The sequence below is a fragment of the Salvelinus alpinus genome, chromosome 2 (genome assembly GCF_045679555.1).
Source record: "Salvelinus alpinus chromosome 2, SLU_Salpinus.1, whole genome shotgun sequence".
Lineage (NCBI taxonomy): Eukaryota > Metazoa > Chordata > Actinopteri > Salmoniformes > Salmonidae > Salvelinus > Salvelinus alpinus.
This window is the reverse complement of record NC_092087.1, coordinates 34,972,226-34,995,129: the sequence shown is the minus strand read 5'-3', so window position 1 is coordinate 34,995,129 and position 22,904 is coordinate 34,972,226. Positions and strand designations below refer to the sequence as shown.

At 40.6% G+C, this 22,904-nt stretch overlaps 1 protein-coding gene across 3 annotated transcripts; it reads left to right on the top strand.

The window, feature by feature from the left end:
* Positions 1 to 7,868: 7,868 nt before the first annotated feature.
* Positions 7,869 to 21,841, top strand: LOC139559565 (guanine nucleotide-binding protein G(t) subunit alpha-2-like). Of its 3 annotated transcripts, none has more exons than XM_071375669.1 (9): positions 7,869 to 8,185; positions 16,229 to 16,271; positions 18,598 to 18,739; positions 18,962 to 19,119; positions 19,241 to 19,369; positions 19,543 to 19,672; positions 20,165 to 20,318; positions 20,533 to 20,739; positions 20,991 to 21,841. In XM_071375669.1, the coding sequence occupies exons 1-8, from the start codon at positions 8,068 to 8,070 to the stop codon at positions 20,721 to 20,723; spliced, it is 1,065 nt and encodes a 354-aa protein (XP_071231770.1). In that variant the 5' UTR covers positions 7,869 to 8,067; the 3' UTR covers positions 20,724 to 20,739; positions 20,991 to 21,841. The 3 variants fall into 3 exon arrangements, with proteins under 3 accessions (XP_071231770.1, XP_071231777.1, XP_071231784.1); XM_071375676.1 differs by lacking the exon at positions 7,869 to 8,185 and adding an exon at positions 11,059 to 11,121; XM_071375683.1 differs by lacking the exon at positions 7,869 to 8,185 and adding an exon at positions 11,116 to 11,227.
* The last annotated feature ends 1,063 nt before the right edge of the window (positions 21,842 to 22,904 follow it).

Sequence of the window (22,904 nt, the reverse complement as noted above, 5' to 3'; positions counted from 1 at the left end):
GTGTCTTATTTCATCAAACAGCATCAGACAAGCATATAGTTGTGTCTATATATTGAAAAATACACGTTTAAAAATATGTTGATTGGTCGACAGAACAGACGACTCTTTCGGTCAACCAAGATTTTCTTTAGTCGGGGACAGCCCTAATGTGGTTTAAGCATTGTTGTGGACTTAGAAAAGCAACAAAATTGGATGTTCTATTAAAAGTGTGATTTTGAGAGTGAAAACCCTAAAAATCGGAAAAACTGAAACCTGGAAAAATAAAACCTTTAATCGATTTTTCAAGATACTGTGGGCTATTTACTTCCTTTTTCTGTGTTAATAAAATACATAATTTGAACAAACATCATTGTGGCAATTCATATCAGTCAAACTGTAAATAAGATTTTAATCTCAACAGAAGATGTTAAATGTTAAAAAAGGTTTAATGTTCTCTTAGGAAATAGTCCTGATCATATACTGTAGGCCTCGACCTAGACAATACCCAAAACAACTAACAATACACTGAATTCATAAATGTTCTGTAATTTAAAATTGTAAAGGAATGTCTTTCTACCACAACAAATTTGTCCAATCTGGGAGGTAAACTCAATAAACTATTCAATAATTTCGCTGTGTATTTCAGATTGAATCAATGAATTAGAATGTACCACCAAAATAGAGCTCCATCTGCAAAAAAAAATTCAACAGGACTGAGGGTGCCAGGCTGGCTCATTTTTCTATTTGGCTGGCTACCCTATGTACTTGTGGAAAACACTTCTATAGAGAGAAGGTCATTGACCTGGCAACTCTCCCTCAACAAGACATAGAAGCTGATTGTGGACAACAGGAAATGGAGGGCACACCCCCATCCACCTCGACAGGGCTGTAGTGGAGCGGATCGAGAGCTTCAAGTTCCTTGGTGTCCACATCACTTAGGAATTAACATGGTCCAGACACACCAACACAGTCGTGAAGAAGGCACGACAACGCCTCTTCCCCCTCAGGAGGCTTAAAAGATTTGGCATGGGCCCTCAGATCCTCAAAAAAGTTATACAGCTGAACCATTGAGAGCATCTTGACGGGCTGCATCAACGCTTGGTATGGCAACTGCTTGACAAACGACCGTAAGGCGTTACAGAGGGTAGTGCGAACGGCCCAGTGCATCACTGGGGCCGAGCTCCCTGCCATCCAGGATCTATATACCATGTGGTGTCAGAGGAAGGCCCCAAAAATGTGACATAAAATTGTATACAATTTGATAGATACCTCAATTACCTCGTACCCCTGTACATCGACTCGTTACTGGTACTCCATCGACTCTGTACTTTTTACTCGTTGTTGTTATTATTTATTCATTGTGTATTTACTAGGGATGTCAAAGTTATAGCTAGCTAGCAACCTGGTAACTTGACCAGTGTTTAGGCTATACACAAATTTGGATAGCACAAGAAGAACTGAAATGGAATAGGCTACTCAAAGATGCTTCAAATGTAGGCTGCATATGCAAGAGTGGGGTGTTTATGATGGAAGCTACAATCTATCTGCAATATTAAAGCTGATCTATCCCCTAAAAAATACAAATAAAAGAGTTGGGTGTGTATGATTGTGTGTGTGTGTGTGTGTGTGTGTGTGTGTGTGTGTGTGTGTGTGTGTGTGTGTGTGTGTGTGTGTGTGTGTGTGTGTGTGTGAGAGAGCGGGTGTAAGTGAGAGAGAGAGAACGTGTGGGAAGGAGGGAGAGGGTATAGGCCTATGTGTGTAAAGTTATCTGAACAGTACATATAGTTACATTGTTTTCATAACATTGTTGGACAAGTTTAAAAGTTATTTGTATCCATAGAGCTAGCTCTTGGCACACTCATTTAGAACACCTGAAGCTTTAACAGTACTTAAAGCTGTGTGTGTGTGTGTGTGTGTGTGTGTGTGTGTGTGTGTGTGTGTGTGTGTGTGTGTGTGTGTGTGTGTGTGTGTGTGTGTGTGTGTGTGTGTGTGTGTGTGTGTGTGTGTGTGTGTGTACACAAGTGTTAAACTTCAAGAACATTGATAGGAGGGAGTAGGCCTACTTAAACATTAGGAGCATTTACAGCTATGTTACAGTGACTTTTGTGTTGTTTATGGTGAAAATGCTATTAAAACATTCTGATGTAAATAACTTTGTGTTTCTGTCCCTTACAATCAAAGCATAGTATACCTGTAACTCAATGTACTGCTTTTTAAATAAAAAAATCTTTCTTTAGGGCTAAATTTGAGCAAATATTTTTTGGGGATTAATAATAATGTTTTACTGTCACATACACCGGATAGGTGCAGTGAAATGTGTTGTTTTATAAGGTCAGCCATGCCATTAAATCTTCATTATTATAATTATTTGACAGCCTTAGTATTTATTCCTCGTGCCATAATTTATTTATATTTTGTATCTATATCTTTAACTCTGCAATGTTGGAAAAGGACAGTAAAGTAAGCATTTCACTGTTAGTCTACACCTGCTGCTTACGAAGCATGTGACAAATAAAATTTGATTTGATTTGGAACTGAGGTAATGAGACACTGAGGGAATACTAAGTAAAGACCACCATCTAGTGGTAAGAAGACACAACTACATCAAAAGACAAAACGTTCTTCAGTGAAAATCAGTATCCCAGACATCTTCACCAACTTTCATGCAAGGTTTACCTCTGATAGACATGTTGGACTTGACACGCAAGTGCTGACACCTAAACTAATGCACACAATTCATCAGATTCGTATAAATGTATGTGACAATCAATAATTTAACTTTCAATACAGTCACTTGTCAATACAGCTGTAAAATATATATAAAAATATCATTCAGACTGTGTGGCAACTGCCAACACAGTAAAAGGGTGGTTTCAGTGGAGGACAAAAACAACTACTGCAGGCTGTCTGCAACATTCCAATAAATCTGACCCTTTTTTTTAAAGGACTGACTTCTCGCAGTCTACACCACTAAAAATTGAGGCCTACATTTTTCCCCGGGGAATTTTTTTTTAACCAAAAAAGCCCCAAGTCTATGACAGGTAACCAAGACAAATGATGGCAACGCAATCTTACAGCCCTTACCGCAAGAATGGGAGGATTGTTGTTGGGAAATTACACAGGTTCTTACTCATTCTTCTGTGCTTTTGTTTCAGTCTCTGCCGGCCAGGCTTCCTGCCTGGACACCCTAGCAGTAAAAATGAGACCAGACTGCTGGCTCTTTTTGTTTTTTTTCTGCAAAGCTCAGGGTATTGCAGATTTGTTTGCAGAGTTGCAGATTTGTTTGCAGAGTTTGCACACCCCCTCACCCTTCAATCACTCCTCCCCGAAAATGATCCTCCTCACCCTGAGTCAGTCATGTAAAATTACAGCCCCCCTTTTCCTGAAAATAAGTGAATTTCACCTCCCTTGTACCAGTGACATAACACTGAGGCCTAGAGATGATAGACAGACTGAGTGCAAAGTCGGCAGTGTTTTTCCACTGTCAGGCCACTGTTACACCAGCGTTTGAGCTAAACGTTCAATTTGAGTTACTACTGTCATTGTGTATCAGTGTACATATCCATGCATAACAGTCTAGTCACTACAAGAAAATCAACTCTCGTAAAAATCCTCAATTACTGATATGGGTGCACTGCAGTAATGCTTTTACTGAAACAATGCAACTTCAATATGTGATGGCTTGGTACTGCTGAAGTCAAATACTGACAGTATAGAAATGCTACAATCATGTAATAAACCAACTGTCCTGCGCTGTCCAGGTAGCTAAGTGTGCCACACATTTGATTTACAAGCAACGTTAACAGCTTCTGTTCTGTCCAATGTGGCTCTCTAGATCTTTTACATTTATAAGCTAACTTAGCTACTACTGTACTCATGAAAATAACGAACTGTGTATTTTACATTGTTTAGCTAGCCACAATACATTAAGTCACATACCAAATAACTCAAGAGGATTGGTCATGAAAGTTCTGACATCAACACTTGGTTAGAAAAACACTGGTTTAGCTAGCTATCTACTTACCACCTGCCATTGTTGCGACCTCAGTCTTAGCTCGAAGAGGTGATACAGATAGTCGCAGTAGCTTGCCTTGCACTAGGAAACAACTGGTAACCTTACTGTAGCTGACAGTTGTTGTTTTTCTCAGACGTCCCGAGTACAGCCTTCTAACAACTTCTCACTGGTAACTAGCTTGCTAGCGAGCTAGTTTTGTTAGCTCCAACTGACCAGTCATAAGAGAATGTGGAAATATTCCAGAAATGTGAATTTATTGTCTAGCTATAGACACATCTATTTTCTTGAGTAAATATATTTCCCCCACCGAATGTATATCTCATATCATCAGCTAGCTATGTTAACTAAACAATAAGATGTGTGTTTTTGTTTGTTTCGTGTGTGACTGAAGACTGCACACATTACCATTTGGCTGCACTTTTGACCGGGAAATGTATTAGCGGTTTTGACGTCATGTAAAACAAATTTTAAAAATCACATACAGAAAAAAGTGGAGAAAGTTTTAAAGGGGCCGTGTTAATTAGTTGTGCACAGGTCAGAAGTCAAGTAGTCCTACTAGTAGTCCATGGCTTTAAAACAAAAATTCTGATACATTTTAAACTTTGTTTGACAAGTGGTTCTGAAAGGTTATGACATTAACTTTCAAATTTTATATAATACAGTGCATTCGGGAAGTATTCAGACCCCTATACCTTTTCCACATTTTGTTACATTACAGCCGTATTCTAAAATAGATTAAATCGTTTTTTCCCTCACATTTACCTAAGTATTCCGACTCTTTACTCAGTACTTTGTTGAAGCACCTTTGGCAGCGATTACACCCACGATTCTTCTTGGGTATGATGCTACTAGCTTGGCACACCTGTATTTGGGGAGTTTCTCCCATTCTTCTCTGCAGATCCTCTCAAGCTCTGTCAGGTCTCTCCAGAGATGTTTGATCGGGTTCAAGTTCGGGCTCTGGCTGGGCCACTCAAGGACATTCAGAGGCTTGTCCCGAAGCCCCTCCTGCGTTGGCCGGGGGGGCTTTTCTTGGATCATCGTGCTCTAGCGACTGCTTGTGGCGGGCCAGTCGCCTGCAGGCTGACCTGTGTTGTCTGTGTCTGCCTGCTTAACCCGGCTGGCTTCCGGGTTAAGCGGGCAGGTGTTAAGAAGCGCGGTTTTGCGGGTCATGAGGCCGTTGAGTAGTTGCAACGATGAGACAAGATCGAAATTGGGGAGAAAAGGGGGTAAAAAAAAGAATAAGGCTGTAATGTAAAAACATGTGGAAAAAGTGAAGTGGTCTGAATACTTTCCAAATGTATAATCAATTTTGATAACATCAGCTACAACTATATTAAAAAAATTATTCATATTGTGCCATTGACATTAGAATGTTGGAAGCTTAGCCATAAAATGCCATGTAATGGAGTAGCTGTTTTTGGATTGTAACTTTGGTGATAGAGGCACCAGATTTCACACAAACAGCTAGAACAGGGCTTTAAAAAGATTTGTAGATACAGGGCCATCACAGAATTCACTCATTAACCCACAGAAGACTTTCCCAATATGCCTGCCAAACACCTCAATGGGGACTTGGACAATTTCCCATGACCATACCTGTATGGTCGCACTAGCGACTCCTGTGGCGGGCCGGGTGCAGTGCACGCTGACACGGTCGCCAGGTGTACGGTGTTTCCTCTGACACATTGGTGTGGCTGGCTTCCGGGTTAAGTGGGCATTGTGTCAAGAAGCAGTGCTTCTTGTTTGGGTTGCGTTTCGGAGGACGCAAGGCTCTCAACCTTCGCCTCTCCCGAGTCCGTACGGGAGTTGCAGCAATGAGAAAAGACTGTAACTACCAATTGGATACCCGGAAATTGGGGAGACAACGGGTTAAAAAAAAGGACAAGAAAAACTTAAGAGAAGAAAAAAAAAATCATAGTGGTGTAGAATACACAACCACGAGTCAGGTGTGCCAGATATAAAGCTGCCAATAGATGACATCGCTGCACCTCAATCCACCTCAGATGAACAGTAATTCATATTGCACAGAATGAGGCCAGAATCCTGAGGCTAGAATAGTAAGAAAGTTTATTCATCCACTCTTCCTCACTCACTTAAAGGCTCTGTAATACTTTCCCAGGCATTTCTCCCACTCAGACAAGTAGGGCAGAAAGACACACACAAAATATTGTCTATTTATAGTCTATATATGTTGTAGCCTGCACATAGTGACACACTTTTTTAGTTTTTTTGGTTAAAGAGTTGGATGAGATGTGAATGAACATATTTAAAACTTGTCTAGAGTGTCCACCTCAGTCACTCTCAGATTAACTCAAGTAGTTCATACTGAACAGTGTCCTGGGGACAGTTGGATGTGCATTTATCCAATCACCCTCTTACTTCCTACTTACTTTCAAGGGTCTGACTGGCCGACTAGTCACTCAGGTGAGCAGAGAGGGAAGAGCTATTCTGAAAGAGGGGTGGACTAGTATCATTACACTTGTTCCCTGCTACTGTACCACCAGCACTGCACACCCCAGCACCTCTCAACCAGCGCCCCTCTCACAGTAAGTGGCCATCTGCTGGCCTAAGCTGTGGCCCAAGATTTAACAGGGGCCTCTGGATAATCTTGTCAACAGATCAGCTACACCAGGCCAATCCCATGATAAAGTAGGTAGCATATAGTCAAAGATCGAAGGGTCAGAATTAGAAAGGGACAACGGAATTGGAGGATGCCCTAATTAGCAACCCGGTTCTAGCCATGAGACCAATCTCTCTTTCTTTTTTTCTCTTTCACTGCACTTTGGGCAATCTCATAGTATCTGGAAGGGCCAATGTCTGGCTTTTTGTCTTCATTCAGCACTGTTAGTGCCACCTACCTAGTTGGTTAACCACAACTACAGTGCCACTCCATTTGAGTTTGTTCACATAAAGGATGCAACGCTATATCAGGTGTATGAAGCATTTTTACATTAGAATGACCTTTGTTACTCTGTTACAACCAAGCCCGGTCAAACAGTAGCTAACTGTTCATGGCCCTTTTGTTTTGTCGCAGACATACAAAGTTCTTGGAGATGAAAATTGCTGACAAAATATATCTATAAAGAACAGATCTTTCAATTAGGCACATGCAAGCACAGAAGGCACTGTGCACAGAAGGCACACTGCTGAGTACAGTAAATCTCTGTGCTGACCCATGACACAGTTTTCTGAGATCAGTGAAATCTCCCTCTGTTCACATTGTCTCTCTCCTCATCTGAGTGTAAAAGGCCAGTGACGTATGATTTATTGTAAGTGGTAGAGCTTGACCAGAAAAGCAACACTGTTGTTTAATGCCTTCTATCCTCAATGGATCACTCAGCCCGTGCCAGGAAACGAGACCTGATGCCTGTTAAACTCTCCATCCTTCACCAGCATAGTCACAAAGCTAAGGTCTTACATTGTAGAAATGCCTTATGATCACATGGCCTTCACAGTCAAATCCCAAAGTGACAAATAATGTATTTTCATGGCTCAGATTTGCATGCCAATTGTCACTGGCCATAGAACAAAAAGAACACATGACACCATCTATTTTTGAGTCATACTTGACAGAAGCTGGGCGAGCTAAATTGTGCAAGAGGAAGTCAACTTGGAACATCCATATGTTCTCTATTTCTAATCCACCCATCCCTTTCTAAATCCAATGGAGTTTGCCATTTTTAACCTTCACTTTTGCCCTCTGCTTCATCCTAATTGGATCTAACGGTTCCCATGGGAACGCCAGAAAAAGCCCTACCCAATCCCAAACCTGGCGGCAAGATGTCAGGTTTAGCGTAGGGGAATTAGGGAGGGCTAACACCAGAGAGTACAGCTTCCCTTAGTCCCCAAGCAGTGATTGTCTGACTGTGTGTCAGTATACATCTCCGGTGTCCTCTTCCTCCAGTCACCAACCACGGACTGAGGCCAGGATCCCCTGTTCCCAGCCCCCACCTCTGCCTCTGCCTCCCTCTGTCCCTGTCTCCCAGTGCACCCCTCAGACGCCGGGAGCGGCCGGCCGCATTTCCGTACCACACAGGATCTTGGCTTGAAAGAGTGATAAAAAAAAGTAAAAAATGGGAGCCGGAGGAAGTGTCGAAGACAAGGCATTAGCCGCAAAGTCCAAGGAGCTGGAAAAGCAGCTGGCGGAGGATGCGGACAAAGAAGCCAAGACAGTCAAGCTTCTGCTGCTTGGTAAGGAGCTGTTGTGCTTGTGGGGCTTCTTCTGAAAGTGCAGAAAAGTAGAATGGGACCCTCAACTGGCTTATGGTCTGTTAGCATATAAACCTGAACAGTGTCTGATGCAAACGCTTAGGATGAGCATAATCTTCTTAAAAAAACGGGAAAAAAGATATTGGTTGGAGATGAGAAAGTATGCAACTACAGTATGTGCCCTGTTCTTGGAGAAATAGTCACACCGCTTTTTTTTTGGTCAAAGTTGGGGGGCATTGTATTGGAAATTTCACAACAATAAAAGTTACAAATACTTTAAGTTTACATCATGTAAACATTTGAGGTTTTGCGATGAGGCAGCCATACCAACCTGTATGAGCTTAAGCATCATCCATAGCAAACCTTTATGAGCATAAGCATAATATAAGATTTACATTGGTTACACTAATGACAAAAGTTGTGAATATTCACTGGTGAAGTTGACATAGTTGTTGTGAATTCTTTAATACTTTGATATGGTCACTTGATTGATGGAGCTCTTTTCTCAAGGTCATTCTGGAACATTTTCAGTAGCTAAATAGAGGCTCTTGTGGAAACACCTCTGAAATGATCAGAATTTGGATAAATGTAATATGCTTTTCCATTTGTGTAACACTTCCAGACTTGTGGAAACTTGCCAATGCTGAAATGGTACATTCAAAAACGGGCTTAACCTATTAGGACTATTCAATCAGGACTCTAGTGTTGATCCTGATATTGTATCTAAGTCTCAGGTATATATGAAAAGAGCTTAACAGTAAAAGTTATTAAAGTAGTTCATAATCTGTTATATACTGTATTGGTGTTCTGTCTTTGCACATTTACTATATTTGCACATTCAACGTGACCATGTCACTATAACACAGTCTGGATGCAAACAGATAAACATGTCAAGCTGAAAGTAGCTTACATTAAATCAGATAAGCCCAAGAGTGACTGCTGCTGTTACGTTACCTCAAGACTGAGATGAGAAATCGTAGGGCTTGTGAGGTCAGAGGTGTAAAAAAACACCATAGTAAAAGGCAATACCATTTCTATTGACTGAAACAACAAGTTCTCTCATACTGACATTATCTGTATGACAGTCGTTACTGGGTGTATGGGATAATTTAATGTTTCTCAGTAGCAATAAAGTTAATAGCTGAGTAAGTTCCCCTGAAATGGAACGTGTTGATTCATAACTAGGCTACTAGAAGAGAAGTTGTAAGTCTATTTCTATATTAGGGACATCAAAATACATTTTGATTCTGAGAAAGGTCTTAAAAGTGTAAAATGTGGAGCACTACCTAGCAGGGAATCAGATTAGTGTTAATGTTTGGTTCTGAAAGGATTGGAAGAGCCCTATGTTGTCTTCATAGGTTATGAAAACAGGCTTATATATTTATATATTTCTGTATAAGTGGCCAAGGTTATGAATGTTGACATATCAGATGCATTTTTTCAATACAGTATGTAAAACAATGAGCCGTAGATACGTGTCATGAGCCCTGGTTATAAATAGCTTTGTGAGAGTTCAGGGGCAGGATTTAGTAAGCTTTTCTCATAGGATCATGGTAACCCAATTATGCTTTCTTTCCTGCCACTTAGACTCCCTGTAATCATTTCTCTAGCACTGGGTTACAACATGGCCCCACCTTGCAAAATGCATCATCAAATGCTAATTAGTAACGTCACAGAGACAAAAAGTAAGGGCCAAGCTAATTGACAAGGGCCAAATAGATCAATACTGTAATTCTGAGGAGCCAAATACAACAAGTACCAAGCCACTAAAAGGTTGCAGACTATAGAGTCAACAGAGGACTACCAGAGAAACTCAGTTGGGTCAACCATCAGAGTAACCAGAGCAAGCAGCAACAAAAGCTCATTAGGATAAATTACAGGAGCCAATTACTATCTGGGCCATAGATCATGCATTTACAATAATGGAGCCAGAACATCCACCTGAGTTTACAACAGATCAAAGATGCAGATGTTACATCCTGTACACCATAACCCCTGTCTACACCCCTCACTAACAGTAAATAGGGGCCATGGTCCACATTTTAAACTAAACCAATGAGATACAGTGGCAGCTGAAGCAATTGGTCAAATATTGACACATTGCAAAAGTGAAGTCCTGTGAAATGGCTGACCCACAATACAGTTCAAATCAAATCAAATCAAATCAAATTTTATTAGTCACATACACATGGTTAGCAGATGTTAATGCGAGTGTAGCGAAATGCTTGTGCTTCTAGTTCCGACAATGCAGTAATAACCAACAAGTAATCTAACCTACAATTCCACAACTACTACCTTATACACACACAAGTGTAAAGGGATAAAGAATATGTACATAAAGATATATGAATGAGTGGTGGTACAGAACGGCATAGGCAAGATGCAGTAGATGGTATAGAGTACGGTATATACATATGAGATGAGTACTGTAGGGTATGTAAACATAAAGTGGCATAGTTTAAAGTGGCTAGTGGTACATGTATTACATAAAGTTGGCAGTACTGCAACCATAACATTGTGAGTTGAGGCTCTGTAGACGTAAAATAGCAATTTAATGCCATCAATCCTCATGTCTCCTGTTGCTCCTGCAGAACACAACACAGATGCAACACAGCCAACTCTCTGGCAGAACTATGGAGTAACAATTACTAAACACAAAGTTGTTCTGTATTTTGAATGACATGTATGTGAAACATCTCTATTACTTTTGTCATATTCAACAACATTTGCTGTCAGAGCTTAGTGTATGATGTGTGTCTTGGGTGCAAGAACAGTGACTACTCAACTCTTGCTTAAAAAGAAAGCAATTGAACATTGCCTTGGCAGAAGGACATTTTCTGTAGCTCCATGGGTGTGCCACTTTATCTGATACACGGTGCCATCTTCTGGTTCTAAGCTGAAGTTGAGAGATGCTTCAGGTATCAATGACAGATTAGTATTTACACTATTATTAGGCCAACAGTTTATTTCTGTCAGCCCATTATAGTCTTTTCTTTCATCGGGAGGTAGGGATTCAAGAGTTAGGTATGAGTTTAAACTAGGTCTCTGTTTATCTAAAGCAGTTTTTAAACGAAATTGGTGGTGAAGTTTTTTACAGGATGAAAATCTATTTGGCTTTTTGGGAAACATGGAACCTCAAGAGACCATCAAAACAACTATGAAATCAGAGAGGCAATTGCTTACAGCCATTTGGCACAAATAAAGCATGGATTAGTGGAGACGTGTTGCAGAGACAGCCCACTAAGCACGGACCGACACTACGTCTTTTGGATATCTTGTTTTGGTCCTGTCCGGACTGGCGGTCTTTTACTTGCGTGGTCCGGACAGCCTTGATTTCAATGTCGGACTGGACCGAATCTTAACCAAGTTTCACAAGTTTGGACAACACAGTACAGTAGAGCACAGTACATTACAGTACAATACATAACATCTAAGTATAGTGTACAGTACAATATAGCACAGCAGAGCACAGTACATTACAGAACAGAAAATAAAAGTACAGTACAGTAGGTGCACAGTAGAGTGAAGTACAGTAAAGTTCAGTACAGAACAGCAAGGTACAGTATAATGCACTCTACTCTAATATACTCTACTGAATTAAACTGTACTGCACTGTGCCCTATTCTACCGTACTCTACTGAATAAAACTACTGTCCTGTACCATACTGTACGCTACTGTACTGAACTTTGCTGTACTGGGTTGTTCAAACTTCTGAAACATGACCTAAACATCTATCTGTTCAGATTTCACATTTGTATTTGTTTGGGTGCAGAGTTTATTAGAATAATACCCAGCAAGGTCAGCAAGTGTTTGTTTTTACATTTACATTTTGGCCATTCAGCAGACGCTCTTATGCAGAGTGCATTCAACCAGGGTAGATAAACAACAACATATCACAATCATAGCGACAACAAAAAAGATCTGTAACTGTTGCTGAGAATGTTATTGTAGTTGAAGTGGTCTGTTGGATAATTCTGTAGGTTGGACTACTTTGAACTAGCCTGGCTGACTTGACCCATGTCACTCACAGCGCAGGAAGAGTTGTGACACACATTAACTTTTGGTAATGCAATATTTGTTCAGAAAATCTGTGACGGGTTTAATTGGTTCTCTCAAGTGTTTTTTTTGTTGAAAATCCAACTGTTGTAATAGAAGGGGGTGGAGCTCAGGGGCTGTGTGTGACTGAGCAAGTGGGTGTTTGTGAGAAAGACAAAGGAGAGCCAATCAGTAAAAGCACAGACACCTTTCATTATCGACACATTGTGCTGACAACATCAAAAGAGCCATTCAAGACTCTGAAGTCAGGAGGACTTTGAGAGTAAGGTCTTAGCCAGACTAACTTTGAACATCTTCGTTGCCAGTTTTAAAGCTTTTGATCTTCAGTTGGCTCCTCTTTCCTTTATGGATTTAAAAAAAGTTATTGTGATATAATGCTCACTTCATTGTGCAGTGGAAATTTGTCCAAAGAATCAATTACCAAAAAATACGTAATTTCACATCTGTAAATTATGTATTTTCAACTTTCATTCAGAACCAAACATGAACCTGATTTCAACATCCAGAAAATATGTATTTTCAAAGTCCGGAAAATACAGTACCAGTCAATGATTTGGACACATCTACTCATTCAAGGGCTATACATTTATTTTTTACTATTTCCTACATTGTAAATAATAGTGAAGACATCAAAACTATGAAATAACACATACAGAATCATGTAGTAACCAAAAAAGTGTTAAATCCAAATATATTTTAGATTTTAGATTCTTCAAAGTAGCCACCCTTTGCCTTGATGACAGCTTTGCACACTATTGGCATTCTCTCAACCAGCTTCATGAGGAATGCTTTCCAACAGTCTTGAAGGAGTTCCCACATATGCTGAGCACTTGTTCCTTCACTCTGTGGTCCAACTTATACCAAACCATGTCAATTGGGTTGAGGTTGGGTGATTGTGGAGGCCAGGTCATCTGATGCAGCACTCCATCACTCTCCTTCTTGGTCAAATAGTCCTTACACAGCCTGGAGGAATGTGTTGGGTCATTGTCCTGTTGAAAAATAAATGATAGTCCCAGTAAGTGTAAACCAGATGGCATGGCGTATCGCAGCAGAATGCTGTGGGAGCCATGGTGGTTAAATGTGCCTTGAATTCTAAATAAATCACAGACAGTGTCACCAGAAAAGCACCTCCACACCATCACACCTCCTCCTCAATGCTTCACGGTGGGAACCACACATGCGGAGATCATCCGTTCACCTACTCTGCGTCTCACAAAGACACGGCGGTTGGAACCAAAAATCACAAATTTGGACTCATCAGACCAAAAGGACAGATTTCCACCGGTTTAATGTCCATTGTCCTTTAGTAGTGGTTTCATTGCAGCAATTCGACCATGAAGGCCTGATTCACACAGTCTCCTCTGAACAGTTCATGTTGAGATGTGTCTGTTACTTGAACTCTGTGAAAAATTTATTTGGTCTGCAATTTCTGAGGCTGGTAACTCTAATGAACTTATCTTCTGCAGCAGAGGTAACTCTGGGTCTTCCTTTCCTGTGGTGGTCCTCATGAGATCCAGTTTCATCATAGCACTTTATGGTTTTTGCGACTGCACTTGAAGAAACTTTCAAAGTTTCTGACATTTTCCGGATTGACTGAACTTCAAGTTTTAAAGTAATGATGGTCTGTCGTTTCTCTTTGATTTTTTGAGCTGTTCTTGCCATAATATGGACTTGGTCTTTTACCAAATAGGGCTATATTCTGTATACCACCCCTACATTGGCACAACACAACTGATTGGCTCAAATGCAATAAGAAAGAAAGAAATTCCACAAATTAAATTTCAACAAGGCACACCTGTTAATTGAAATGCATTCCAAGTGACTACCTCATGAAGCTGGTTGAGAGAATGCCAAGAGTGTGCAAAGCTGTCATCAAGGCAAAGGGTGGCTTCCATATTCCATATGTGTTAATTCATAGTTTTGATGTCTTCACTATTATTCTACAATGTAGAAAATAGTACAAATAAAGAAAAACCCTGGAATGAGTAGGTGTGTCCAAACTTTTCAACTTTCATTCAGAACCGAAAATTAACCACCATTTCAACATCTGGAAAAAACATATTTTCACCTTTTATTTAAAGGATGGGCAACCAGCTGTTTTATTGTCACATACATTGGATAGGTGCAGTAAAATGCGTTGTTTTACAGGGTCAGCCATAGTAGTACGGCACCCCTGGAGCCTTGCTCAAAGGCACATAGACAGATTTTTCACCTCTCGTATTCAAACCAGCGACCTTTCTGTTACTGTCCCAACTCTCTAACCGCTAGGCTACCTGCCGCCCTAATAGTAGAATACAGGTGCAATTTCGAAATTTGGTTGTGCATCAGAGTTTTCCTATTGTTATGTCAGTCACTGACAGTCACTCAGTTAGCTAAACATTTGAGTCTAGCCGGCTATCTAGTTAGTCTAGCCGGCTATCTAAACGTAGTAATCATGGTCGAATTACCGACCGGCGGGGCCTCATTGATTTTGTTAGTCACTTTCACTCAGATATAATATAAAAAACTGGAAAAATGTCTCTCCACCCTATGGCAACGTGTATAATTGCAAAATAAATGCTGTAAAACTGCAAAAATACATCTCCGCCCCATGGCAAAATGTGTAGAATTGCAGCAAACTTGCTTTAAAATTGCAACATGTTCAATGCCCCATGGCAAAATGTGTAGAATTGCAGCAAACTTGCTTTAAAATTGCAACATGTTCAATGCCCCATGGCAAAATGTGTAGAATTGCAGGAAATTAACTAAATTTTGTCTCTACACTGTCAAGAGGGGGTCCACTAAAATGTTTTGCTCACAAGGTGGAGAGGTCAACAAAATTCCACTTAGTGCCCCCAAAAGGCTATAGGGCTGGCTCTGACTGCATGTGTGGGTATGAATGCGGGTACACAGACCCGCGAGCCACTGCGGCTCCTCATGATGAGTTTTCCTGGAGGCCCCCACCCCCATCAAAGTTGCCTATCCTTTGTTCAGAACCTAAAATGTACCAAACTTCAACGTCTGGAAAATACGTATTTTCAACATAATTTTGCCTACTGGTAGTCTTCTGGTTAATACCTTAAACCTTTACCTACACATGAGTAAGAGAAGAAGCAGCAACAGAGTGTAGAGGTAAACCAACCATCCTGCAGAAATTAAACAGTTGTGATAACTGACATGAGGTCAAGAAGACAGAGCAGTGACGTCTTCGCTTATCGGACAATCCTCTGAGAGGCTTTTCAACCCCAGGCCTTCTTACCCAAGGCCTCTCAAATCTCTCCATTTAGCCCTGAGCTAATAAGGTCACTGGCCTCTGCTAAACCATTGGGACAGATGTCAATCACATTAGCCATAAACCCTTTCATACGCCCAATTCAAAATAGTCAGGAATCTTAGATGGCCCCCTTGAGGTGGCGTGTGGAACAACAAATCAGCTCGTGGTGACAATCTTGTTTGATATAAACCCAGAGTGAAATTAGCTTACTGGTATTATTACATTAAAATTCACTGCTCATCTAAGTCTGCCCTATGGCCCAGAACTTGTTTACTCTATTCCTATTCCCCCCCACTAAGTGTGTTGTTACAGTTCATGCAGAGAAATGGGCCAAGCTGTTAGTGTAGTGTGTAATGGGAAATATCCTATAGGATATGCAATGGTACAAATGCAACAACAACATGCAAAAACAAAGCTAAACACAAAACAGAAGATCATGATAGAACGGATGTGAAAGAACTGTAACTGTCACTTTTGCAACACCACTGAATGCTTGTCATGTCGTGTGTCTAAAAGCACTGGATCTGTGGCAGTGGAAGGGATGGGCAACTGCTGAGGTTCCTCTTTCACTATGTGCCATCATTATACATCTCTTTGCTCATGCTATGTTTCGGCCCTTGGGTTCCCTTTAACCAACTACAGGGTGAATGATGATGATGTGTTTGTACATGGGAAAGCCCTTGTAACATATCTACTTCTTAATTTGTTTTACCAGGTGCTGGTGAGTCTGGGAAGAGCACAATTGTTAAGCAGATGAAGTGAGTATAACAAAACAAACGCATTGCATCTCTCATTCCTCCTCACTCACATGCAGGCAACCTTGTCCAAATACTGTAACTCTAAATACTGTAACTCACTCTAAAAGGTGTAAACTGGGTGTTCAACAAGATGGACTAAGTTAATAGCTCATAATCACAACAGAATTAACCATAATAGAATAGATTGTGGTGGCTACAATTGACATGTACCCTTACAGAACAAAACACTTGCTGCAACATGATAAGTACCAGTTCTTGCCACTAGTGATTGTTGGTATGTATTTATTTGGACAGTGAAGATAAACATTTAATTTGGCTCTATACTCCAGCATTTTGAACATATGAGGCGACAGTACAGGATTTCACCTTTTATTTTAGGGTATTTTCATACCTGTTTAGAAATGAATGCACTTTATGTATCGAGTCCCCACATTTGAAGGTGTCATAAGTACACTATATATACACAAAAGTATGTGGACACCCCTTCAAATGACTGAATTTGACTATTTCAGCCACACCTGTTGCTGACAGGTGTATAAAATCAAGCACACAGTCATGCAATCTCCATAGAAAACATTGGAAGTAGAATGGCCTTACTGAAGAGCTCAGTTACTTTCAACACGGCACCGTCATAGGATGCCACCTTTCCAACAAGTCAGTTCGTCAAATGTATGCCCTGCTAGAGCTGCCACGGTCAACTGTAAGTGCTGTTATTGTGAAGTGGAAACGTCTAGGAGCAACAACGGGAAGTGGAAGTGAAGTGAAGTGGTAGGCCACAGAAGCTCACAGAACGGGACCGCAGAGTGCTGAAGCGTGTAAAAATCATCTGCAACACTCAGTACAGAGTTCCAAACTGCCTCTCGACACAACGTTAGCACAAGAACTGTTCGTCGGGAGCTTAATGAAATGGGTTTCCATGGCCGAGCAGGCGGATACAAGCCAAAGATCACAATGCGCAATGCTAAGCGTCGGCTGGAGTGGTGTAAAGCTCACCGCCATTGGACTCTGGAGCAGTGGAAACGCGTTCTCTGGAGTGATGAATCCCGCGTCACCATCTTGCAGTCCGACAAACAGATCTTGGTTTGGCAGATGCCAGGAGACCGCTACCTGCCCGAATGCATAGTGCCAACTGTAAAGTTAGGTGGAGGAGGAATAATGGTCTGAGGCTGTTTTTCATGGTTTGGGGTAGGCCCCTTAGACTTTCAGCATGACAATGCCCCTGTGCACAAAGCGAGGTCCATACAGAAATAGTTTGTCAAGATCGGTGTGGAAAAACTTGACTGGCCTGCACAGAGCCCTGACCTCAACCTCATTGGACACCTTTGAGATGAATTAGAACAACGACTGGAAGCCAGGCCTAATCCCCCCCATATCAGTGCCTGACCTCACTAATGCTCTTGTGGCTGAAAGGAAGTAAGTCCCCGCAGAAATGTTCCAACGTCTAGTAGAAAAACCTTCCCAGAAGAGTGGAGGCTGTTATAGCAGCAAAGGGATGGGGACCAACTCCATATTAATGCCCATGATTTTGGAATGAGATGTTTGACCAGCTTTGGTCATGTAGTGTATTTGGACAAATTCACTTATAGTGTATTGCATTCAGTCAAAAGCTTAGCATTTGGTCCCATATTCCTAGCATGCAATGACTACATTAAGCTTGTGACTACAAATGTGCATTTGCAGTTTGTTTTGGCTGTGTGTCAGAGTTACAGATGCACAAAGATCATGCCCCCAAAACATACCTCTCGCCATTACCAATAACAGGGGAGGTTCATATTTTTGGTGGGGTATAATATTTATGCTTCTTTTTCACTCATCATTCATGATTGTGCGTAATCATGGTAGCATCTACATTAATGTAGAAATGTTTAGAAACATATTATATTCTTATTTACAATAAAAGTGACTCCAAAATAACACAATACATTTACCATTCATTGCTTTTGGGCACAACAATCCAAAACACAACCAAAACAAACTGCAAATGTATCCAACAAGTTTGTAAAGTCACAAGTTTCATGTAGTCAATATAAGTGAATTTGTCCAAATACCATCAAATGGGAGGGCTAGATACATAACATGCTTTCATTTCTATACTGTAAACCAAATGTATGAAACATACATGTATTTAAATACTCTCAATTAAAAAGTGACATTCTGTACTGTCACCTTATATAAAACATTTGATATCAAATCCAAAATGCTGGAGTAGAGCCAAATGAAAGGTTATCTTCACTGTCCGAATAAATAGGTAGGGGAGTGCATAATGTCAGTTGTATTTGAAACTGTAATTACAACCCAACTGTTTTCTTCCTCTTATGTTGGGTAGAATTCTCCATCAAGGTGGTTATACCAAAGAAGAACAATTGGAGTTCAGGGCGATCATCTATGGTAACATCCTGCAGTCTGCTCTGGCCATCATCAGAGGCATGGAGATGCTGTCCATTGACTTTGGATCACCAAAAGGATCTGTGAGTCCCACTCTGCATCTTTAAAACCCCTTCTGATCCTCCAAACAGACAATGACACACACTGATAGACATTGACACACCAGCAGAAGTTTCGGTAATTGCACGTTATTCAAATATAAAGAACAACAATACATTGTTAGCTTAGCTAATTAGCTACTTTAGAATGGAAGGAAATTGAAGTTTCAGTAGCGGTAAAACTCACCATTTGACTTCATGGTGCAGGAAGACGGGCAGAAGCTGTCCAACCTGTCAGACTCCATTGAAGAGGGCTCCATGCCCCCTGAGCTGGCTGATGTCATCAAGAGGCTGTGGAGTGACAGTGGTGTCCAGGCCTCCTTCGAGAGAGCAGCCGAGTATCAGCTCAATGACTCTGCTGGATAGTGAGTGTCACAGCAACTGTTATAGTCTGTTATGACAGTCATATCTTTGCTGGTACGTGTGAGAGTGATTATGTGGGTGTGGGGGTGTGGATGTATGCTAAACTGAAATCTCGCTAAACAGCTACCTTGGAGAATTGGACAGAATCACAAAGTCTGATTACCTGCCCAATGAGCAGGACGTGCTGCGTTCTCGAGTCAAGACAACCGGTATCATCGAGGAGCAGTTCTCCTGCAAAGAGCTGCATTTCAGGTGAGGGAATGTTTGCCAAGCATGGGAGACCACAAGCGGCCAATAGTGGATCTCCCATACATCCTTGTAGCGTGTTAATTCCCTTTGATCTTGGGTTTGATTTTGCACAATCATCGGTTAGGTCTGTACAGTCAGATGTTAACATCTCACTTCTTTAACCTCTCTTCTGACAGGATGTTTGATGTGGGCGGCCAGCGGTCGGAGAGAAAGAAGTGGATCCATTGTTTCGAGGGTGTAACCTGCATCATCTTCTGCGGAGCCCTCAGTGCTTATGACATGGTGCTCGTAGAGGACGATGAAGTGGTGGGTTTGGTTCTACAGTTGACCTCTGAAAGGTCCATTAGTTTGTAACAGTTGTGGCCCTTTATGTAGAAATGTTGTACTTTTGTACTGTTTACTTCCAGTTCTCTTTTTTATGCTGTGATCCATTTGGTAAGATTGAAAGAGCATCATGATTTCTGATTCTAACTGAAGAGTATTTTCTATAGTCTGACTTTGAAGTAAACAATGGATTATTCAGTCACAAGGTTACAGAACTCTACTATCCCATCACATGTTAAAGTCCCTAAGGACATAGCTCAGATGACTAAACAATATGATTGCTTCACAGTACCACCACCCCAGTTCAAGCACAGAAGACATGTAGAGTTGTGTTTGTGTGATAGTCAAAGGCCCAAAATAGGAAGCAAGATCATATCTTGGTTTAGAGTAGTTATTATACTAATCCAGACTGAGGGAGGATTGTGAAACAGAGATTGTTGGCACTTAACCTAACTTTCATCCGCTTCTCCACAGAACCGTATGCATGAGTCTCTCCACTTGTTCAACAGTATCTGCAACCACAGGTTCTTTGCCACCACCTCCATTGTGCTCTTCCTCAACAAGAAGGATCTTTTTGAAGAGAAGATCAAAAAGGTCCACCTCAGCATCTGCTTCCCAGACTACGATGGTAAGAGTAACCACAAGTAAAAACAGCATAGTACATATTAGTACTATTACATAGTATTTCCCACGAGCAGGAATGATGGAAATGTTCTGTCTCTTCTTCTGCAATATGACGTAGCGGCAAGATACTAAACAGAATAGGTACTGTCAATTTCATCACCTACAATTTTAAACAAATGAGAACCACTTCATAAGCTGCCCGGTTTCTCTACCACTAGGCCCCAACACATATGATGATGCCAGTGACTACATCAAGAAGCAGTTTGAGGAGCTGAACATGAAGAAGGGTGTCAAAGAAATCTATTCCCACTTGACCTGCGCAACGGATACAAAGAACGTTGAGATTGTTTTCGGAGCCGTGACAGACATCATTATCAAAGAGAACCTAAAATCTTGCGGTCTGTTCTAAGCAGATACACAAAGAGGTACAGTAGTTATTGCGTTGGTTCTTGAATTCCAAATCGACGCCTAGCCTGTACATAGACACTTCTACTAGATTTGGACAAATCAGATAATAGACTTGCCTCAGACTAGGTGAAATTTTCACCATGATGGATACACCCATCCAATCTTTTCAGATTTAAAGTGCCTCAAGGGTAGGTTAAATTTGGAATTCAGCATCTTATTCTTTCATGTTATTTTTTTGCCTAAAAAAATTTAACTTTCTTCCTCACAGATTGTATTTTTTCCCCTCATCCCTTCACTTGGATTCATGTTGAAGTTGAGCAGTAGGAACAGAAGGCACAACAGAAGGCTTTGTAATGTCATAAGACTCTTCAATTCTACACTATCCCTTCCCTTCATTCCTAACTCCCAACACCCTAAATTATGAGTAATGAAGGCAAATTTTAAAAAACAGCCCCTAACTTACTCCAAAGGAAGTCAACACACATGTCCAAGAAATCAAACAAAGATGGCAACATGTTCCTCGCGGAGACAATGTGGATGATGATGTAGATGGAAATGTGGATAAGAAGTCAGAAGAACAACCGAATGAACACGTTTGATATAGGTACTTTATTAGATATTCTGGGTTATTTCTGGCTCTTAAATGGTTTGTGTTGAGGAAAGTGTATAACGCTGCTCATGGAATCCAATTGATAAACTTATGAAAGGATACATTTTGAAGTGATCCATCTTACTCAACATGGTCAGAGTGAAGTCCTTTCCAGTAACATTGTTCTTGCCCAATGATTTATAATGTTTATATCTAGTTCTGTTTGGATATGCTTACTGTTTCGCACCAGATGTAACACAGTAAAAAGTTATTACGCTAATTTCAATCAGCGAGTTCAAATAGCTGGAATTTAAGAAAAAAGTACCATCAAAACAAGTTAGCAATGTATTTTGTAAATAGGGGACCTTAAACATTAATATTCGAATACGTTATCAAAATGTTCAACATCAGTGACATGTTTAGTGATGTGCGTGTATATTCCATTTTGACTACTGACAAATGAACCTGTAACTGACCGGTCTTGTGAAAGCCAAACATTCAAAATAAAAATGTATACATAGCAACTGCCATTTCTGCATGTCATCATTCTTTGTATTTTTTTACGAAGATATGTGATCTTTAGGTCATACAAAGTTGACTTACTGTTTAAAAGGAATACATTTTTTGAAAAGTGAGGTGAGCGAGCAAATAGAAATATGAACATGTAAAATAAAATTTCAACCCCTTGTAAAAACACTAAACAACCTTAATACATAACCGTACCAAGACATTTTTGCCTTTTTGTATGATGGTTTTGGAATTGACACTCACAGGGACCACAGTTTGAGTCCTTGTCAGGGTCCACCTCTAAGGAACTACATTGATGTTAAGTTTTGTAGCCACATATTGAATGCTCGACTTGGACTGTTACCATTTAGGTGCAGCATACCTACAATACTATTGAACTAATATTCTATAAAGATAAACAAGAGCTCAAGCATTAGAACATTTGAGGTGCTGGTAAGTCAAGCACATGATCCAAAAGGAAGGCTATACGTCATCATTTTTCCTAAAATTACTGTTTGCGATTTACAAATGATTACTTTGATTCACAGGATCCGATTCACCACGCTTGAACCGAATCCCAAATACTACAAGGGCAAAGTGAATCGTTTAAAATAAATTCATATGAATCACATTTTTAACATTTATTTTACCTTTATTTAACTAGGCAAGTCAGTTAAGAACAAATTCTTATTTACAACGACGGCCTACCCCGGCCGACGCTGGGCTAATTGTGCGCCACCCTATGGGACTCCCAATCACGGCCGGATGTGATACAGCCTGGATTCGAAACAGGGACTGTAGTGACACGGTTAGCACTGAGATGCAGTGCCTTAGACCGCTGCGCCACTCGGGAGCCCAATTGTCCCCCCAAAAAATAATTGGGGGGAGAAATGTGAAACGGGGCATCCGTTAAACAACAAATCAACTTTGTTAGGCCTAAGACTTAAATGTGTGTTGTATGACATAACCCCCATTGTAGGTGGTGTTGTGAGAGATATACAATGCAAACAAACATTTCTATGGTTTATAATGGTATAAGTCAAGTCTTTTACAATCTTATGATTGTAATTGACACTACTGAATAAT